The sequence below is a fragment of the Nomia melanderi genome, chromosome 6, assembly GCF_051020985.1.
Source record: "Nomia melanderi isolate GNS246 chromosome 6, iyNomMela1, whole genome shotgun sequence".
Classification (NCBI taxonomy): domain Eukaryota; kingdom Metazoa; phylum Arthropoda; class Insecta; order Hymenoptera; family Halictidae; genus Nomia; species Nomia melanderi.
This window is the reverse complement of record NC_135004.1, coordinates 12407025-12427966: the sequence shown is the minus strand read 5'-3', so window position 1 is coordinate 12427966 and position 20942 is coordinate 12407025. Positions and strand designations below refer to the sequence as shown.

The 20942-nt window shown below is 44.6% G+C and overlaps 1 protein-coding gene and 1 long non-coding RNA gene across 33 annotated transcripts in view; both read left to right on the top strand.

Annotated features, from left to right (window-relative positions):
- The window catches only part of LOC116427961 (uncharacterized), a 293655-nt gene that overhangs the window by 268939 nt on the left and 3774 nt on the right, over positions 1 to 20942 (top strand). For 9 of the 32 annotated variants that reach the window (XM_031978932.2, XM_076368712.1, XM_031978933.2 and 6 more), the window contains 13 exons: positions 3567 to 3626; positions 4731 to 4799; positions 5587 to 5782; positions 7250 to 7596; positions 9664 to 9846; positions 11970 to 12404; positions 14888 to 15067; positions 15360 to 15670; positions 15818 to 16061; positions 16136 to 16257; positions 16341 to 16582; positions 16740 to 16863; positions 16963 to 17297. In XM_031978932.2, coding sequence (XP_031834792.1) covers positions 3567 to 3626; positions 4731 to 4799; positions 5587 to 5782; positions 7250 to 7596; positions 9664 to 9846; positions 11970 to 12404; positions 14888 to 15067; positions 15360 to 15670; positions 15818 to 16061; positions 16136 to 16257; positions 16341 to 16582; positions 16740 to 16863; positions 16963 to 17297 — 2848 coding nt within the window. The remainder of the gene's footprint in view (positions 1 to 3566; positions 3627 to 4730; positions 4800 to 5586; positions 5783 to 7249; positions 7597 to 9663; positions 9847 to 11969; positions 12405 to 14887; positions 15068 to 15359; positions 15671 to 15817; positions 16062 to 16135; positions 16258 to 16340; positions 16583 to 16739; positions 16864 to 16962; positions 17298 to 20942) is intronic. The other 23 variants (XM_031978935.2, XM_031978937.2, XM_031978938.2 and 20 more) reach the window with 8 other exon arrangements.
- Positions 17304 to 19533, top strand: LOC143174650 (uncharacterized). Its single transcript, XR_012998866.1, has 2 exons — positions 17304 to 19387; positions 19485 to 19533. It is a non-coding gene; the product is annotated as an uncharacterized LOC143174650 (long non-coding RNA).

Below are 20942 nucleotides of genomic sequence, written 5' to 3'. Positions count from 1 at the left end.
ACCATCAACGGTTGCCACGAGGCGGTCCAACGGGTCTCTCCCCTTTTGCTCTCACACTTTTTCCCACTCTTCTGACATTTGCAATCAGCAGCCGGAAACAACATCGGCAGGTAGCAGCCGGCAACCTTCCTTTACCTGACGTCCGATGGAAACGACCGAACAGCTGACACGCGCGGAACCACCTCGTTTTCCATCCTATCTTTTCATTTTCTTTTTCGTTTCCGCTCTTCTTTCCTGCTTTTTTTCCGCTGTTCGTCTTCCTCTTTTTTTTTAAAGGAGCCCCAGTCGCGAAAGTAAGTCGCACGAATCTCCATTAACGGGAACGTGAAAGCGGACAGTAATTAGTAATCGAATAGAAATTTCAATTTCACGTGGAACCGCGTCGCCTAATTGATACGCGCGTCTTCGTCGCGTTGATTGTGTCCTGTCATCTCGCTTCGATCGGGGAACGTGTACACCCATAAAAATTGTGTCCTTTTCAGAGTGCTCCCATTATAGGTTACATTTATTATTCTCAAACAATTCTTCCGGCATCAATATTTCTCTTTCGCAGTGAACGTGACTAACGAACACAGAATTCCTCCTTTCCTCGGCATTAATAATGAACGGTATAGTAGCTTCCACCGGTCCACCCTTAAAAGAACACCGTGGAGCACCGATCCGAGCGAAACACCCCACGCAAAAACTCGATCGCTCGTGCCCGTGCCCACTTTATTCACTAAAAGCGCCAAACTTATCGCGCACTAAACAAACGATCAAACGTTCCCGATAGCCGCGCGGCTCTTTACTTCCGCGTAATAAAGCTGCGAACGAGTGTCGTAAACGATAGGAACATTACCACGTGTCAGCGGGCAGCCCGTGCGCGCCCGGTTCGCGGCGATGCTGTTTCTCTCGGGATCGCGCGCGTTGCAGCGGAAAGATTAACGTTACTTATCAGACGTCCAATCCCGGTGATTATTAAACGCGTCACCGGCGGACAAACGAACGACCGAATAAATACACGCGAATGGCTGCCGGGTAATATATCAAACTCGTTACCAGCAATCAGTGGAAAGTACGGCCGGTTGTAATTGGCGTTAACGAGGGTACGGGACGAGACTAGAATCAGCTTCCGATGGAATAATTGACCGAGCACCGTAAGGCGCTGTACACAGTATCAGTTGACTCTCTGTCTGCTCAACATTTGTCCCTTGTGTATTGTTTTCGATTAACGAAGATAGAGCGAGATTGATGCGAGATCAGACAAGAATTGATACTATGGTCGAATGTCTGAATAATATCAGATCATCTGATAAGTAATGCCGTTTATCTTACTTCGTAACGTATTCTCTAATATCCCTTCGAAATAAGCATTAAAAGATCGAACAAGAGGGAAGGTTACGTAACGATGATCAGTAAGTGGATGATTACAGGATATTGCAAGTAATAGTTTTTGTCACCAGAATTAGTATAAGAAAACGGTATTAACCCTTAACAAATAATTTAATTAGTGAAACAGTAAAACATTGGCACGTAGTTTCCTGTTTTCCTATTAATTAAGCAATCGATATGTAATTTAACTTCATCTGCCGAAGGTTTTGTACATTTCAAAGAATCTTCGTCCGCAAGGGGTTAATTACAGAATGATCTAACATTTAATTGTATTCAGAGGACATCGAAACTTGACCACCACTGTGTACTAAGCCTAACGCGTCGTCTTCGAGTCCCATTCGCGTTTATCCGGATCGTTATCAGGTCGCGATCGCACTCTCGGCAAAACCATCCACTTCGCGTGCATGCGTTCCAATCCTCCTTCATAATTATAGACGCAGACGTTCCGCGTTCGACGCCCATTCGTGGCCATTCGTTCTCCAATTATCAATTATCCGCGACGGCACGCCAGTCGCGCGCGTTTTTCCCCGCAGCGCGCGTCGACATTCGCAATCAGGTACCGGAAGCGACGTCGCCGGGAAAAGCACGCCCCTCCTCGTCGTGAACGAGAGCGGCTAGGGCCCACCCTCTTTCCCGTGGCCTGTAGGACGTCGAAAATAACCGAGCCACGGGCGGCTCGCAATTAACGCAGCTCGGTCGTTTGCGAGTCGCGTCAGTGTATCGTTAACCCCTTGCCATACAATTTTCTTCGGGACTGTGCTTTTTGGAATGACTTCAGCCCTTTGCACTCGACCGGAGACTCGGAGTTACCGTTTGGTTCGACATGGGAAAATTATAAAGTCTGACATTCGATGTCAAGATTTGTGTGATGTAATTATGCATCAAACGTTGAAATAGAATAATCGACTTTGCTGATGATTCGTGTATTATTTGTATTTATGTATCATTATTTATGTATATATTTGTATTATCTGTATTAGTCGTAAAAGATATCATTTATATTTCGTTAGAAAATGATGAATACGAATAAAGATTTTCGAGTGCGAAGGGTGAATAATTCGCGAAGAAATTGCTCCGTTCATTGCAAGTGCATTTTCACTTTGTAGGTCAAGCGGCGATAGAATGAATAGGCTGTTTTTTTCGTCGAGTTAAGTTAGAAATATTTATCGCGAAGTACACTCGTGATTATATGGAAAGGGGTTAATGAAATCGCGAAATCTTTTAATCGTGTTGGTTTTCGCCGCCCACACGCGCCGCGTGGCCCGCCGCTTTTCAACTACGGAAAATCGCCCGGCTTATTTTCGCCGTTATTCTTTCCCTATGCCGACCCCCGAGAATATTTTCGGAAGAATATATAGCCGCCCCTTAAATTCCGCTCCATTTTTCCGGGCTGCTTGCCGCAGTTATTCTTTCCGATTCTCTGAAGCGCCGCTTTGAAGAAAAGAGATTAGGATTCTCCCGGGACTGCGTGCTATTCATACCGCTTATGATCGTACGCTTGAAATGTCGCTGGAGAAGCAAATCTGTGGGTGGACGTGTTAGATGTAGTAGTCTTGGTGTTCTAGAGGAAAAATGAGCGTGCGAGAGTAATCTTTGCTGTGCGTAGAATATTGATAGGTGACTGGAAATTGTGTAGTTTGATCATGAATCTTGTGGTATCTGTAATAGTTTCTTGTCGGATAATTAGATGCTCCCTGTTTAATCCTTTATGTTCTAACAGCAATTTAAATCATCGTATTTGTTTCAATGCTATCGTGAATAAAGTATCCTCAAGTTTTGTAGAGATTCGAATGAAAAATATTTTCAAGTAACACAGAACATAAAGGGTTAAAAAACTGAACCACTGCATGATCAACCCAAATATTAAGAAAACACTGATCAGGAAAGCGCGGCGACGTATTTAAAGAATTCTCGAAGTTCCCAAGTCATAAACACCCCGTCAGTTTTCATGAAAACTTCGACCGGCATTCTGCTACGCGACGGATAACTATACGGCCGATAAAGTATCGCAGCGACGATCCTAAATCGATACAACCCGGATAACGGCGCGCAGTTTTTGATCGCGCGTTAACGACGTCACTTTGCATAATCGATCCCGAAACGCTGCCAAAACCCTGTTCGGAGCTTACCGCCGGTCGCGTCCGTTGGAACAAAAGAGTCCTGCAGGAACGAATTTCAAAATTTATCTTCCGCAGAGCAAACGATGCACTGGTTCGCCCAAATCGGAGGTGACGAGGCCGCTCCCGACTCGTCAGGTAATAATCAGCCCGACAAACAACGGGCAGTGTGTTCCGCGACGAAATGGTCGCGATATTTGCACGGAATTTAATGCCACGCGTAGCGAATGCGTATTAATAGTAATCCCCCGTCGAAATTGGAAACTACCGCATCCGATTGGACGCCACCCCTGCGTCGCAACGTGCGTGTTCTTGTTTGCTCGCGCGTTCGCGCGCGCGCGAGCGCGTGTGTGTGTCTATACGTGTGAGTGTTCGCGTGTGTTTATACGCTTCGCGTTTCTGTTCGGTGTGTGCTCTAACGTTTGCACGCAGCTGTACACGAATTTGTCTCGTGTTCCTTCAAGCTTTGTCAATTAAACAGCGCTAACAAAGTCTGATGCGAGAGTCTGCCCCCCTTCTAACCGCTGAAAACTAAACATCCGAGTGAACCGATGGATCGGAAACGTGGAAAATTCGTGGAGGAATCGTGGCAAGGAAACTTTCGGTCGTACCGTCAAGCAGCCGCCTCGCGTTCCCAACGTTGCGTGCCATTTTTCTCTATTAATATGCTCGTCTCTCCGTTCGTCCTATTTTTCATAATCGCATTACCGCGCCCGTGGAAAGAAACACCGAGATACTGCTTGGAACGGCCGGCTATCTTTCTCTCGGATGAAAAACGGCCGGGTAAATTTCTTTTCCGGCGCCTCGGCGCTTCTTGCAGCCGCGCACGGCGGAAGAGAAAATCTGCGTCGACGCTGAAGAATTGATCACATTCTATGGTGTAATCGAATCGACGCGATAGAGACGCCTCTCCTCACGTCGGTTTTTAATACTTCTTCCGGCACGTGGCAATATCTTCCGATCTCGCTGCGAGACCGCGCGGTTCCTTCTCGTTTTTTACCGTTTTATGCTTTCAAATTAAATCGCGCGACGCGATTCCTCCACGATTTGTCCCGCGGAATGATTACAAAACGTTTGAGTTGCATGACGCATGCTCGTTCGAACGAGACCTCGCATCGGCTTCGAAGAAACGCGGCGAAGCTCCGGTGTGTCCGTGGCCGCATGCTTGCAGTGTGCCGATTACGCCCGTAATACCTGAAATCTCACGTGCGTACGCACATATTCTCGCTTTCTTCTCGACAGATGTGAAGCGACGACGAAGTCTCTACGACGAGGACTCCCTCGACGGCGAGCCGCATAGCGAGAGCGAAGGTATCACCTTGACAAGGGCAATTGCCGAGAAACTAACATTCCCCTCCTCGTTCCCCCCTCGAGAAATACAGGGTACAGGAGCGTGTCCGATAAATAACAAACACGAAAGCTGTATTAGGTCCGATGAGTTCGTTTATCGCCGTATCGCGGTACAGAGAGGTTCCCGCGCCGATGGTTCACCGGCCCGGCACGATTCAGCGTATTCTTTCTTGAACTCCGGATCGGACGGACGTAACGAGCAATCCGAGGCACTTGTCGGACCACAAATCAACCCGCGTATAAACCAATATTCCCTCGAACCGCTTTCGATTTATCGTAGCATCCGAGTACGTCCTCTATAATTACGTCCGACGAGTTCATTGAAGAATCTATGCGCGTTCTCCGCTGTTAAACGCTTCGACGAGAGATTACCTACGAGATCGTTTATTTGCCACGAACGAATTACCAGCTCGAGGTCCATTAATCGCGTAAACTGACGGTTCACGGTTAAATATATTCGGTATATCAATTAAGATCCCGTTCGAGCGATCGGCATGGAAAAATTAGAGGCGCGACGATCGATTTCGCGTAACGAATTTTCACGAGGGCGGCGATTACGAGCCGATTCGCGATTAACGATTTAGAACGGAATCGATAGACGCGCTCGCACGCGACGCGGGAACAGGTGAACCATCCGGGGCAGCAATTAACGGGTCCGCAGTGTTTAAAGGGGAAGGAATAAAACAACGAAGAATGGAGGGCACTGCGCGGGCAGTAGGCGCTAATCGATTTCCACGGTTGTTCCCAGGACGGGACTCGTCGGGAAGCGCGAAAGACGTGGACAGGGCGAAGCTCGTCCGCGAGAGACAGAACGAAGAGCGACAGCGGAAGTTGGAAGAGCTGAGACAGCAGGCCCTCGCCGCGCAGCGTTTCCGAGAGCAGCGGGAGGAGGAACGCCGGAGGCGCATCGACGAACTCAGATCGCGTGACAACGACAGGTTTGTGTTCGTATTTCTTCACTTCTTTTTTCTACCCCCACCCCCGCGCCTTGTTCTCTTTATTTCCAGAGTGGAAATCGTGGGACGACCTTACCTCGAGACCCCTTGACACGCAGGAAGTGCATATTTAGCGAATTACGGTATTCCCCTACTCGCGTGCTCGCTCCGCCGAGTCGAACCGAGATTTATAGCTGTCTTTGACCGTCTGACAGCAACGGGATCCTCTTATTTCTTTATTTGACTTCGGCATCACGCTTTCTAACGAAAGATTATCATTACGGTGTCAAAGGTGTCGCTACGCTCATTCGCGAATCGTTAGCGGATTTTATAGGTTGTCCATGCGTGCTGATTATAGCGGTTCAAGTAGATTTCGAGGCCGATAATTTGTGGCGGTCTAATTGGCTCGTCGTGCGGTAAAAGCATTCGGCGAGGCTCTCTTTTTGTGTTAGTCAAGGCGAGACGAGAGGATCACGCCGCAACGCGGACGATAACGCGGCTCGAGGGTAACTTTCTCTGACCTATGACACGCGAGTTTAACGCGACACGGAACAACATTGATGTGTTTTAAACGCTCTTTACGAGATTACGCGGTCTGCGAGGTTATAAGTTGACCTGGTTAATATGACGCGGGGCTAAACTGTTCCGCCGCCGCCACCGCAGAGAAGCCCGCGAAATTACCGCGACACCTGCATAGAGTTCAACCGCGACGGAATCGCTTTCTGTCTCTTTGAAAGAAGAGAAAGGCCGGGATGTACATCGCGGCGCGGAAATATTTTATCGCCCGCGGGATTCGCGAGTTAGAGGTGCAGGGGAAATGAAAGATTCCGCGGGCCACCTTTTTTATGGGTTCTCATTCAGCGCTTCAACTTCAGGCTGCGTTGATTACGTTTCACCATGTAAAAGCTCGAAACTTCGTCTCTGCTTCATTGAAGAAAGAAGTTTGATGTTAGCGAAGCCGGTGATTAAATATTTCCGACCGGCAGCATGTCTCTCGTTTACTTACTCGTATTTAATTCTAGAAATGTATACACGTGGAATGATTCCCTTAAATTCCTACGAAATTATCTTAATAACTAACGACTCTACAGAACCAGCTGCATTGGCCGTCTTTGTAATGACTATATTCGAAAAAGATGATTATACACACAATCCTTTCCGGTAGCTATCATTAATAGTCTTCTGTTAAACAACGATCAAACTTAGCTGCGTTTATCTAAATTGCATACCACAACGAAAAACGACTTTAGAAACGCGAACAGAAACGATGCCTCTATCGTGCCTTCGTATTTTCTCAACCCCGAGTACATACAGTTCACCATAAGGTGATCCTATCATTACCAAACGTCTCAAAATTAAAGTCTGATTATCGTATGCGCTACTGCGTCTCGAGGCACAGGTGTAACGTCTAAAAAAAAGTCTCACTTGCAACCATAGGTCGACCGAAATTTACATTCTACCGTGTTGTTCTTCCAGACGAAACCAAGTGGAAGAAAGAAAACGTTTGATATGCGAGGCGGAGAGGGAGAGAAGGGAGGCGATCCTCCGGAAGAACCAGGAGCGAGAGGCGCGCATAGAGGCGAAGAAGAGGAACGAGAGGTCGCACATCGTGTTCGCGTTCGGAAGCTCCACGCCGAGGATGCTGGAGCCTGCCGACACCGGTGGCTCCACTTTCTGGGGAACGCGTAGAGCAACGTCCACCACGAACGTGATGATGTTTTCGGCCGCTCAGCCGTTGACGAGGAGGTCCTCCGAAAGGGAGCTCGACGGCAGCAAGAAACGAGCCACTTCCGCCGGCGGTCTAGACCGGAAGCTCGGCGAAGGTCAGTGCTCGCATACAGAATATCATTCGACGCGTTTATCGCGGCCGGTATTCACGGATATATTCGCGGCACGGAACGGATTTATCGCGGTCGAAGCCGAATCGTTGTTGAATCACGGCTCGGCGAGTTACGACAGACGTCAAAACGAGCGAGGATCGTTGACACCGCGCGTACGTTTCGTTAATGGCCGCCGACGCGTTCAATGGGTCCCGACGCTGACAGAAGGTACGACTCGCCGCGGTGTAACGCGTGTCCCGGCTCGGAATGAACAAGACAAAGGATTTCCTGCCCGTGGCGGCTTTTCACAAAATTTCACGGCACTTCCGGAACAAAACGCCGGTGCTCGGACTCCCGACGTACAATCGCGTCGCTTCGATGTCGCGTTTCACTGTTGGTCTCTTCGATCCGTTGCCCAACTGCTTTGTTGAACTTGTTTTCACGCGACCAATTAACGTTGCTCCAATTATGATTCCGTTTTACGCGTTCGCGGTATGTTATCGCGAGAAACGTCACACGATGAAGTTACCATTCCGACGAAAGAGGAAAGTGAGGGTTCTATTTTTATCAATCGATCCGAGAAAGCGTGCGTTTTATACCGTCTGGGTGTATAAATTATCGATAGAATCGGGTACGAGAGTTCACGAGAATCCCGGAAATAGAATCGGCGGTGAACTCCGGTTCCTCGTCTGGGTGTTTGACGTCTGTCGTTCAGTCGCCGGCTGTTCGCCGCGCGAGAATAGAGTCAGGGTTACGAGCTCGTGTAGGAATCGTTAGTGAATCGTGTCGTTGGTGTGAGAGATATTCTTGTTCGACGTCGGCGGCGGATTTGATCGAGCCGACCGACGGTTGAAAAGCGCAGCGAACGAAGGCCGCTTCTTTTCTCACTGCGTTCTTTTTCACCACACAGCGCTTCTAGTTCGATATACATATAGTTACGCAATCGATGCCGCAGTGCGTAACGCATGGATGCACACCGTTCCAGAAAACTACGCAGACAGCGAACGAGACGTTTATACTGTTTCCGCTTGCGCGCTGTTCCCCTCTCTTCCCGTTATGATTTCAGAGATCGTTGTTCGCTCGTCCGACGATTATTTTCACCAGTACGGTAACGAGAACCCGGAAACCCCAGCGCGAACGCTGCGGTTTCATGGACGTCGAAAAAAGTCGCGGCGCTTCCACACGCAGTATCTTTTTCACTGTTTTTTTTCTCCATCGAGGATTCTGTCTGTAACATATTTACACATCGATCACCAACACACGACCCATGGATACTTCACACGACTTCCACGATCGATCGTAGAAAGAGGAATCGCGCCATGAAGCATGAGTCGGTCATTCAGCGTCGTTAACGTCGGATACGCCGTCCGCGCGCGCCACCCTCGGTTCCTCCGTCGAACGCGGTATCATTCGGTTCACAGTTTTGTTTGGTTGGTATCATCGTTATTAGTACTTTCCCATGAATTTGATTTCACGGCGTTCGGAGTGTCGCGAGGTAGCCGCGCGTCGAGGATTCAGATGAAAATGATTTTCCGTCGCCGCGTTCTGTTCATTTGCTAGCATAGTCCACCCTCATGTACACACGAGAAGCACCTCATCTTCGCTCTCCGACTTGCCGGTAATCCGAACACGTTATACGGAACTCCGAGCGTCGGAGTACATAGAAGAGAACCTCGTAGCGCGAAATGTGCCTGAGTAAACGTAATAAACTAGAGAATATTACCACGGCCGGAGATAGATTTCCTTCGGCAATTAAGATCCCTTTGCATCCGCTGTTACCTGTATACCTACTGGTGGTGGCTCTGTCAGGCGGATTGTAATCTCGAAGTATACACATATACCTGTGAAACCGCACTATGATCTAACTCATGCTAATATTCACCCACTTAACTCCATTTATTGTCTGTCGATCGAACGTTCCCCCCTCTGAGAGTCCCAAAAAGAATGTAATTGACGAAAGATTTGAAGAAAAAATTTAAGTGAATCAAAAGAGATAGAAAGAAAATTGTTAAGAGAACGATAAAAATGAAAAGGTGCCTAATGTTGCAGCGTTCAATGGTTTGTTTGCAGATATGAAAATGTCCTCGTCCATGTACGAGGTGTTCAATTGGAATTCTAGCCCCGATCCTCCCTTAACCCCCGCCAAACATAAGAGAGCCAGCCTCTCTCTGCCTCCTACAACTGACATCTTTGCCATCGATGATAAGTCTGATAGCGACACTAGGCGTCCGATGATTCAGCGGGCTGCCAGTGGTGAGTCCAGAACTCGAAAGAAAAAAATTCAAAAAGAAAGAAAACGAGATGTCTGCAACCGGGGAGATTTGTTCTGTTGTCCCAGTATGAGCTGTCGACATGTCCTTGTGTATTTTTCTGTCTCTGTTTCTCTCTGTTTCTCTTTCTGTCTGTCTTTCTCTCTTTAATTCTGTCTCTCTCTCTCTCTCTCTCTCTCTCTCTCTCTCTCTTTCTCTCTCTCGTTCATTAGCACACGCGCGGGATTATTACTCTCTCGCAAGCATGTCACTTTTGTTTAACGCACCGGCGAACATTGGAACACTGGAACCATTTCGAATGCGTTCGTCGGGCGTCCCGCGATGCTGTGCGACGTCGATGCTTTGTTGCGGCGTTATACATCTATTTTTCGAAATTTCCTTTGTTCCCCTTTGTTTGTTTGTTATTTTTTTCAAGAATTCTTAACCCTGCTATAGTTTTAAGTTCGATTATGCGTTTGAAATAGTGTGTGGGAACGAGAACGCGTATACTTTCGTCAAATATAAAAGAACAAATGAGAGATCGGATAGTGGATGAAGAAGATTCAGCAATTGTATTAGCGTTAAGAAAATAAATTTTAATTAAGTCAGAGTAGATTCGAAGAACGTAGCAGGATTAACCTTGTATGTCCTGAAAATGCTGCTGTAAAAGATAGAACTAACACAATGGAGGACATAAAGGGTTAAATCGATGTCGAAGTCGCATAGTTGACGTAATTAGTTAATCATCTGCATCCAAAGCTACTCGAGATTATACGCTAACAATACTAACACTTTTATGTACATTGTAATGGGAAATTTACTAACCTAATCTTAGATAAGTGTTGTTCCACTAGAAAGTCGTACAACTAACTGTTCTTCCTTCTAACAGTAGCGTTGTTGTCTTTAGAGTATGCTCCACCGTACAAATAGTTCTCCTTGAGATGAGATAGACGACGAGAAGCTGAGGTGCCTCAATTTTCAATCGAAATACACATTATACGAAAACTTTTGAGTATACAGAGTGTCAATTGAGCGTAGTAGATATTAGAAAGGCTGATTCTACAATATAGAACAAACTAAACAGCAAGAAATTTTCATTTTCTTCTAGAACCATCCATAAAACAGTAAGAAATTTTCATTTTATTCTAGAACCACCCTTAAAATATCTACAACACGTAGTTAAACACCTTGTATATATATATATATACTCCCATTCATATGGATATTCCTAGTAAAATTTAATGAAGAATTTTTACCATTATTATCGTACGAAAATATATTCATAAAGAAGAATTCCACTTACGAGCATTCGCGCACGTCTAAATCCATATGAACGGCAGCGTACACGTTTCTGTGACGTTTCTATTATCATTCTGAAACACAAGCATATTCATGTCATTCGCAAACTGTTTTATTATTTTCATTCCGAATTCAATTCAACAATACAACGCACGAACACGACTGAGCGTCGAACACACTCGTTCCTAAACATTATTCGATTATCCGACTCGAGTCTCACAGACACGTTGTAACGGATATTTTCGCCTCGATATTAATTGAAACACCGACAAAGAAAAAAAAAAAAAAAAAGAAGAAGTATACAACCGCATGCACAAGGATTTTTCGCTTAACCGGTTTGCATGCACCGCTTCGTCCGCCATGGTAACGTCTTTCTCAGACCCCCAAGCATTGTCCCCTAGCATCCCCGAACGTCCATCGGCATGCGTCTCGACGACAGTCTCGCAAACAACAACCCCGCTTCTGTTCGTCGTGCACGATGTCCAGTCGCGCGCACGTTTCGACCGCTTCGACACGTACACACACGCACACGAACGACCAGGGAACAGCATGGAGACGATCGTCGAGTTCTGTCCGAGTGTCTTTCGAAAGGAGGGAACGCCATGTGTACGCGTAAAGTAACACACTAGCGCGTAGTCGCACGGTTAATGTGCGTTACACACGTATCACGGTGAAAATCGTTAGAAAAACGCGAGAAGTTTGTGTGGCGATGTTGAAGGATCGTTACACGTGCGCGGCTTTCTACGTGTACACACGTGTTCTGTTTGTTCTCTCCGCCGCGCGGGAAGAGGCTTATCGGCATCACGAAAACCGGGGGCTCGGTTGCAGGTGAAGAGAGCGACGGGACACCGGGAACACCTAGCTCGGTTTACCTGCGCGTGAACAGGAGGCGCACCGATCTGATGCCGACGATACCGTCGCCGCGCGATGGCCCGCCGTCGTCGGGACGCAGCTCCAGCGCGAAGGCCTTCACACGCTCGCCAGGTAGGACTTACTCCATGTCCAGGCTGGACCAGCTCGCGCAGCCTAGGAAACGTCCGACAGAACTTAGCACACTGACGGAACAGCAAAGCCAGCCTCTGAGCGCTTCTAGCATGAGTCGCAGCATGTCACACTTAGCTGCGTCCGGCGGCAAGAGCCTAAAACGCTCAGATAACTCACGTAGCATGGGCACGCTGCCGGGCGCAGTCCCGATGCCGAGACCAACGAAGGCCGAGAAACTCCGTCGCAAAGCACGCGAGCATCAGATCCAACAGCAGCAAGGTAAGATCGTTCCTGTGCACTCAACTCAGAGATCTTTGCTCCGCCTACCCCCATTCGCTGCCTATCTGTCGCAAACCGACACACCGCACATGTAAATATATATATATATATATTTTTTTTTTCTCTATCGGACGGCTAGTCCGTCCGCCTCGCATCCTTTTCTCTCATGCGCCGTGGATTACGCTCGAAATCAATGCAAGCTTCGTGAATGTCGGCTTCGCACCGATGATCTCGACGTAACCTCACGCGCGTTCCGTCAGCGGTCTCATCTATTTACACGTTCTCGCGTCGCTCACCGACGATGTACTACCGGAATTCTGCTTCATACTAATTTGTGTTCCCGCGGAGGATGGTGTCGTGGAAGTTTCTGGTTGTTCAGTGGGTCCGGTAGGAGACGAGGAGGTTCGTGACAGCGCTGTTCGGGGATTCGGTTGTTTCGCTACTTTGCTCCCTCCGGAGTTGAGTATAATTACTAGGCTGTTACGCGGATGCTGCGGGTTTTATTAGTTTGAAACGTTTATTAAAGTAATATACTTCGTTAGAATTAACGGTTTGATTGCAGAATTGTTGAATAAGTGACTGGTGTGTACTGACGCGAATTTAATAGTGCTCCAAATTAAACAGAATTTGTAAATTATTCGTCTTATCGGCGTACAAAATAGAAGAGGGAGTTGCATTGTTCGCTATAAGAAGAGAAAACTGCAAGAATCGATTTCGGATATGGTAAATATTTTTTTTTTTTAGTCCTCGATAAATCTCTTAAGACTTATTGCAGTGTACAATGCGAAGTGTATAGGAAAATATCGGTCGGACTGGGGGGAAAGCCTCGAAGCTAGCGAATTCTCATAGAACAGCGCTGGTTAATATTGTACTCGTTCTAACTCGAGTTGGGTGCACACATGCATGCACAGACGCAGTGAGGAGCCATTGTGAATCAATAAGCCAGAAAATCGTCGCACGATCGTTTCGGATATCTTCTGTAGAATAACGCGAGACGACGAATACACGCTTGCGTATTCAACGGAGACTAACATACGACCTATCAAAGCGTTTCACGCTTCCGTCTTTCTTTAACAATCGATACTTAACAACGATGTATACATACGCGTCGGCTGCATGAATTTTCTACCGCGGTTTCAATCGTCGGCGGTCTCGAGTCATACGAATTGATTAACAAAACGCTCCTGCCTAAGAAACGACAGTACTCACTCACCGGCTTTTCGGCTACCAGAGGTGACGGTCTAACGTTTTATTGGTAAGCTACACACAATATTTTTTTTCCATATCTTTTATCACATGTATACACCATGTATGTATCTCGTTCACCATGTATCGAGCTGTACAAATGACCAACCATGATCGTATTTAGTGTGCAATACATATTTCGCTATATATATACATACTTATTTATTTTTTCAATTATTACGTTTTTTAATTTCTTCTTTTCTTTCGCTCTGTTGCGATTGTTTATGATTTCTGGTATATTCATTTTCAGCCTGTTTTCGTTCTATATGGTTTAATCTCGATGTACATACACAAAACGGCACAGACAACAATAATTTTTGGTGGCGGTGCTTGTTCTCTCTTTGATTTTCGCTATTCGTTCATTTGTAACATTAATATCGGCAAGAACAAGAAAAGAAGAGACTAATTTGTAAAGATACTTTTGAGCAATGCGCACCAACGAACTCTAGCAGTATAAAGTCAAGAATATTTCGTATCGTATATATATATATATCATCGCGATTCACGTCTGTCAGAGGCTCATGCGTATACGCGGTGCCCTTTCGAAAAGTCATTTTGCTGGCATCGGAGGCAACCTCGTCAGGACTCGAAGACGGATTGATGCTCTCGTGACAGGAAATATTGATCGGTGAAGGGTCGCACCTCCCACCTCGCTATTGTTCCATTTACCGTCATCGTGTTAAGTAACTTCGTCCAGTATCTACTTGCAAATTCTCGAAACACTAGGAATTGGTACGTGATAGTTGAACAAATTTTATATTCCTTATTGAAGCGACCTCAATCTTACCACACTAGAATAATAGATTACAATTTATCTTGTCGAGTATAAGAAACATTCAAAATTCTAATCTCTGTGATTACATCTTTATTATATTCACCTATCAATACTCTCGATTAGAATTAGAATTCTCATAGTTACAAACGTTGAACAAAGACATCGAACACCTATCGAGTATCCTAATTACATCGTTGAGAAACGCGTTCAAGGTCAATTTGACCGGCCTGATTGAAGTTGACCTCTCAATGTCAACGGAGCAATGGGATCCGATCCTCGAAAAGGATAGGGGTGTGCGGCCGCAGGGTCTCTGACAGCTAATTAACCGCGAAGTGTCGCAGCGGCGCGGAGGTGCCGTGTGTCGCGGCACCGCGACTCTGTTTCTTTTGCACATTACGCCGCGGACATATAAGCCTAACACCACGTAAATGAAGAGATGTTCACCTTGGGTGGGTACGCGTAGGCATCCGCAGCGGGGAGGTGACACCGAACAGCCCATCACGACCGCACAGCTCCATGAGCCAGCAAAGCGCCAGCAGCGTGGGCAGCAGTAACGTCAATCTGCGTCCCCGTACAACTGCCCCGCGTCGGCCGCGACCTGCTTCTATTGCCGGTACCGGTGTTTCGGTCACAGAACGACACAGTGAGCATGCCATTTTTTCACTTCTCTCTTATTTATTTCTCCTGTACACCGATAACGTCGTGCCGATCGCGACGCGTGAAACAAAGTCCTTTCTGTTCAACTTTCGATTCTGTTCGAAATTGAATTTTATCGAGTATGGTCTCATATGATTACTCCTTCGAATTGGTTACGTTTGGTTTTCCTTTAGTTTTTATGCCTTGTTTACCGTAATTCGAAATTGCACATTGAAATACTTCTCACACGGGGATGAAAGCTGGTACTGATGGTGATCCCGTGAATTTCGGTAACGCAGATCTGTCCGGCGATGCGAAACTGACAAAGGATTCAAAGCCGCCACTGCCAAAGGTCCACAACACTCCAAAGAAACCTTCCACGCCGAAGATGACCGAGATCAAGAAGCCCACGGAAAAGCTCGCGAAGAACGCGAAAGCGTCCCCGCGGATAACCCCGAAAGCGACGCCGCTCCAGAGCCCGGGGATCGAGCATGAGCCGTTCATTCGAGAGAGCACAGGGGAGATAATCAAGAACGAGGGGAAGGAAGAAATAAAGTCGGATGATAAGCAGCACGAGGAGAAGAAAGACCAGGGCACGGAAAAGTCGCAGGTAATTGCTTTCCCATCTATGTTATGAAGATATGTACGGTTAGTTTGATTAATGAATCGTCTAAATTCGATAATGTCGAGTTGGATTGATGGAACGCTAGATTTTGCAACGGTTTGATCAAGTTCCTGTATCCTGTGTTTGTTGCAGCAGGAGATCAGCGCAGCGGAACAAGGTATCGAAGAAGCGAAGAAGTCGGCCATCGTTGAACAGCCCAATCCTGCACCGGTGACAAAACAAGTGAAAGAAGAGAGCAATTTGGGTCAGGAGAATCAAGCAGCCGTACCGTCACAAGAGACACCCAAGAAGAAAGAGGACAAGCAAGAGAAGAAGCCTCCAGCGGAAACTGAAGCGAAACAAGAAAACATTATTGAAGAACAGGTCGACATGTCTGGTGAGTAATCTTGGGAATTAAGTAGTGTGAATAGGTTGGAATTGCTGATTGTTTCATGACTGATATCTTTTCAGCCTCGATGATAGCGAAGATCAGAATTACCACAGAGGAGGAGGCCAAAGCAGCTATCGCGGAACGTAGAAGATTGGCCAGAGAGCAAGCAGAACGGGAAGCCGAACTCGAACGTCAACGTCTGGTGAGTTCTCAGGACAATATTTTATAATGTGACGCGACGCTGGAATGCTTGAAGGTCATGCGTGAACATTTTTGTTTGTGTAGGAGGAGGAAGCACGTTTGGAAGCCGAGAGACTACGCGCCGAAGAGGAAGAGCAACGGCGTTTGGAAGAGGAATCGCTCCGTTTGGCCAACGAAGCTCGAGAAGCCGAAGAACAGAGACTGAGACTGGCTATCGAGGAGGCGAAACGTCGCGAGGAGGAGGACAGGAGAAGAAAAGAAGAAGAGGCTCGTCAGAAACAGGAGAAAGAAGAGGCTGAACGGAAAGCGAGGGAAGAAGCCGAAAGGTGACGAATATTTTTCAATACTTAACTAATTTATGTTTGTCATACTGAAAGAACAATTGATAATAGTTAATAGAAAGGATGGATGTACTTAACTTATTTGTCAATTTCGTGAAAAGCTGAATGGAATGTTATAGAACAGATGATGTTCTTGTTACAGACAGCGGATCGAAATGGCTGAACGTCTCAAAAAGGAAGAAGAGGAAAGACTCGCCAGACGTAAGCGCGTCGAGGCAATCATGCTTAGAACTCGGGGGAAAAATCAGAGCAACACACCCACCAAGGTAACAACACTTTGCTAATGAAATTTCTTCAGTCCATCGCGTTGATTCCTTGTTACACTTGCTAATTGATTTGTTCGCGGTCGCATGATTGTTGTGCAGGGCGAAGGTGGTGACGGCGACAAGTTGAAAGAAGACAACAGCCCGAACGATGAGAACAAACCAGCACCAGGTAACAAAGGGGAAGACGTGATGACAGCCAGCCTGATATCCGAGGCGACTCAGCAATTCATTAGCGGTGAACAGCGGGCTCATCACACGGAGAACAGCACGAAAACGGATATTGTGCATAACGGCACGCATAGTAACGGCATTAATGAAAGTAAAATTGTATTGGATAATAATCAGGGTAACGTGGAGGGAGAACTGAACGGTCATCATACGAATCACGGAAACGGTATCAACAATCAATCGATTACACTGGATAATGCCACCGTGTAAGTATAATAAAAATTAAGTCAGTTAACAGATTTGTGAGAACATTTACCATTAACATGTAAGAGTTACATACTGACATCTACCGAACGCCATACGAAATAACACAAATCCATAATATAACTGGATTTTCTCATCGATTACTGAAACAAGAAAAGAGAAACAGTTAACTAATTTACAAAACAGACGGATAGATTGAATGATTACATCGAAGAGCATCTCAAAGAATTGTAAGTTCATTTAATTTTAGATCGTTCGACAATAATACTATATCAAACGCCCGTTGCAAGGCTTACGTTAGATCAGACTAGCGTTACTTACACACCGCTGACTCTCCTTACACACATGCGTAACACCAAACACATACACACCCACACCTACACACGAATACACACGAAACACACCCACACCCACACACGAATACACATAAAACACACACACACACCTCGACACTATAGGAGTTTTCACGAAGAAACGTTCGAACGTATACGTTTTGATTTCATGAGGCGCCATAGAGTAAGAGGTATTTTTCCACGGATGAAAACCGTTCTGCATACGATTCGGAAAGTCGTTCTAGTAATAAACGTTTTGGAACGTTGTTTCTACCGAGTGCATATATTATTAACTTAGCACCCGCGTGGACACGACGGCATGAATATGACACGCGCTACGTCTTGTATCTATCAAGTGCAGTTACAGTTTTCTTTTTTCTTTATTTTCGAGGAACAATTATTACGATTAACCGATGTAACTAACGTACTATAAACAATTGCACAATACTAGCCATTACGTACGTAACAAATGTTGACTGACTTTTAGTGATGTTCGTGTAACGGAAAACGGTAATGCTCATGGTAAAAACACAAAAAAAGAATACTTGTTCCAAAAAATAAGAAAAAAAAAAGTAATTACAGTAAACGAATCAATTCGAATCGAGATACGCGTTGCATGTGAAATTTATAGTCTCGGGAACTATAATCGAGCAATGAATGTGGCGAAAGTTTCAGTGTTTGATCCTTGATGATTCAAAACATGACGTATTCGTGAACATAGCAACGTTTTAACGCATACAGAAGTAAAAGAGCACTGTATTTCGAATGATTCAGGGTAATACTCTAGTCATTTATGTAATGAATGTTATTTATATATTCACGACGAATTCATCCACACACGCACACCGAGCGTGAACTATAAATAACCGATCGTGAAGTTTGTAACAGTTACTAGTCTATTTTCAAATCATTGTCTATGATGTCGCTTCTCTCCTGCATTTATTCTACAGCATCGATGCGGTTTACATACTATTTTATTTTATACCAGAATTTCCACTTATTCAAGTGGGAACGAGATCACGGATGAAAATGGCTAGGAGTACGAGCATTTGTTTTCCAAATGAATATGAAAAGTAGGATTAGAACATGTGCCACATTAATTATATACCTTGTATTAATTGTAATGTATGTTTTTATGCTCAGAGTCGGAGAAAAAGTACGATTGACATATTTCATTTTTTCAAGCAAAAATTCAAAGAGAATGAAGTGAAAATGTAAACGATAATGATCCTGCCCTCCCCGCCCCCCCTCTTCTCTTTGTTTCTAAATTATGAAAGAAAACACGCGTATGCTGAGAATCTATCGTTAATGTGTATATAATGAATTCTGTTGTTTGAGATGTTTTTTGTAGTATCCGCGAATGAACAACAAAGAAATTAAGTTTGAAAAGAATAAATATATATATATCTACTATGCATAGTTGTTTAAATAACAAAGTTTATTGCGCTTTCCTATGAATAACATCGGAAGGGAACTGCCTATGAAATCATAATTTAGCTCGGTAGAGAGAAAGGTCGCTTTATACGAGTATCATTCTAACGCAAAAAAAAAACAATTATCCGTATTATTGTACATTGCAAAAGTAGTCAGAGCAATGGTTGACAAATACAGAACGAAATATACTGGCATTATATTATTTATCGCTACTGAAACGAAACGAGTTCACCTTAATCGCACGGCTATTCTCCAATAACTAACAAAATAAATTATACGAAAAAAAAAAACAAACGATGACGATAATCCGACGGTAACACGGAGAGGTATGGAGAAAATGTATATTGTATTGTCTATTATACTTACATATATTTTATAATTTATATCTAATCATGTATTAGTTACAAAGTATACTATTTTTAGGTAGACGTCTGAAGGATTATTAAATGATTAAAACAAAACAAAAAAAAAAGACACAAAAAACAAACAAACAGTACAGAAAACTGATAATGTACGTCGACTCTTTTTAGCGATATGTTAATGGCATAAAAACATGTAATGTTATACGAAGCATGGAAGTGTTAAACGACTAACAGAGTTAGAGCGTTACATACCAACTAATCAATAATAAATTCAGTGTACATAATGTAAAGAAAGATAAATAGCATAAATTTAATGACTCATCGAAAAAAAGTTTTGTTTTTGTAATTTTATCATTCGAGAGCTCATCAAAGATAAATGATTTCCTTTCGCCATCCGAGCGTTCTTCGCCATTGTACATATATTTCATTCGGAAGGTTCGAAGACGTCTTTGGTGAGCTATTATACTTTTATCTTTCCTCCAATTAGTTCTTATTCAAGCTCGTCATGTATGCCTTTTTCAGTACAAGTGTTCATTGACTAACGTTTTTTCTTACTGCCGATTTTTTCTTACCACCAGTTGCATGTTGTCGATTAATTGTATCAATATGGTGTGGCTTGTAAACTTTTCTTTGCTCTAAGTTTCTATATACGTGTTCTTTGAGTTTGTGTTGTACATCATCCAGCAGTACGTGTCAACTTACTGTCTACTTTTGCTATGTACTATTTAACCTCCACACACATTTTTGACATTACTCTTTCGTTGTATAAACATGTGTTTCACACAGCTCCACTCCACTTTGATCCCCCATAGGCGTCCGTGTCGATACGGGGCATGAATATTTGATATAATGAACGTATCTTTGCGTACCGATCAAAAACAAGTATCATCCGGATATACGAAACTCAAAGCGGATATAGATACGATAAATTATTTATCGCTGTAACCAGATCTCTGTAAAACCTGCTGTATGGTAGTATACTGTAAATACGTTGCCTATGTATTTCTAATTTTCTCGAGAGAAGAAGATTCTTTTCCGCGACGATTCTGTTCCACGTACGGTTTTCCTTTTTACGGCTTTCAAATAGAATTCCGCATCAGTTTCAGAAGCACACATTACGAACGCTTTTTTTGTAGCTGCTTTACAAGCATTAAAGTAGCTCCCTTTTCGAGAACATTAGTCAGCGACCTAGTGATGCTGATGCAAGACCGATTACCACCGAAGAGAATTGATTGCAATGTTCCTTTACGATCGTTCACTTTCGAGAAAGTTTTACAATCACGATCGATTCAGTACAAGACGTATTATAAACGAAATCCAAATGTAATTAATATATAGTTGTCCATCTGTTTCTTTCCTTGGTCGTTTGTGAAAACGTTTTAGACTTATTCTCTAGATACTCTGAGATTCGCTTCTATATCGAACAATTAAAATATTGTACTTTATGTATATACATACATACATATATATATATATACTATGTTCACTTTAGCAAGATAGTGTTTCGAAGGTATGAATG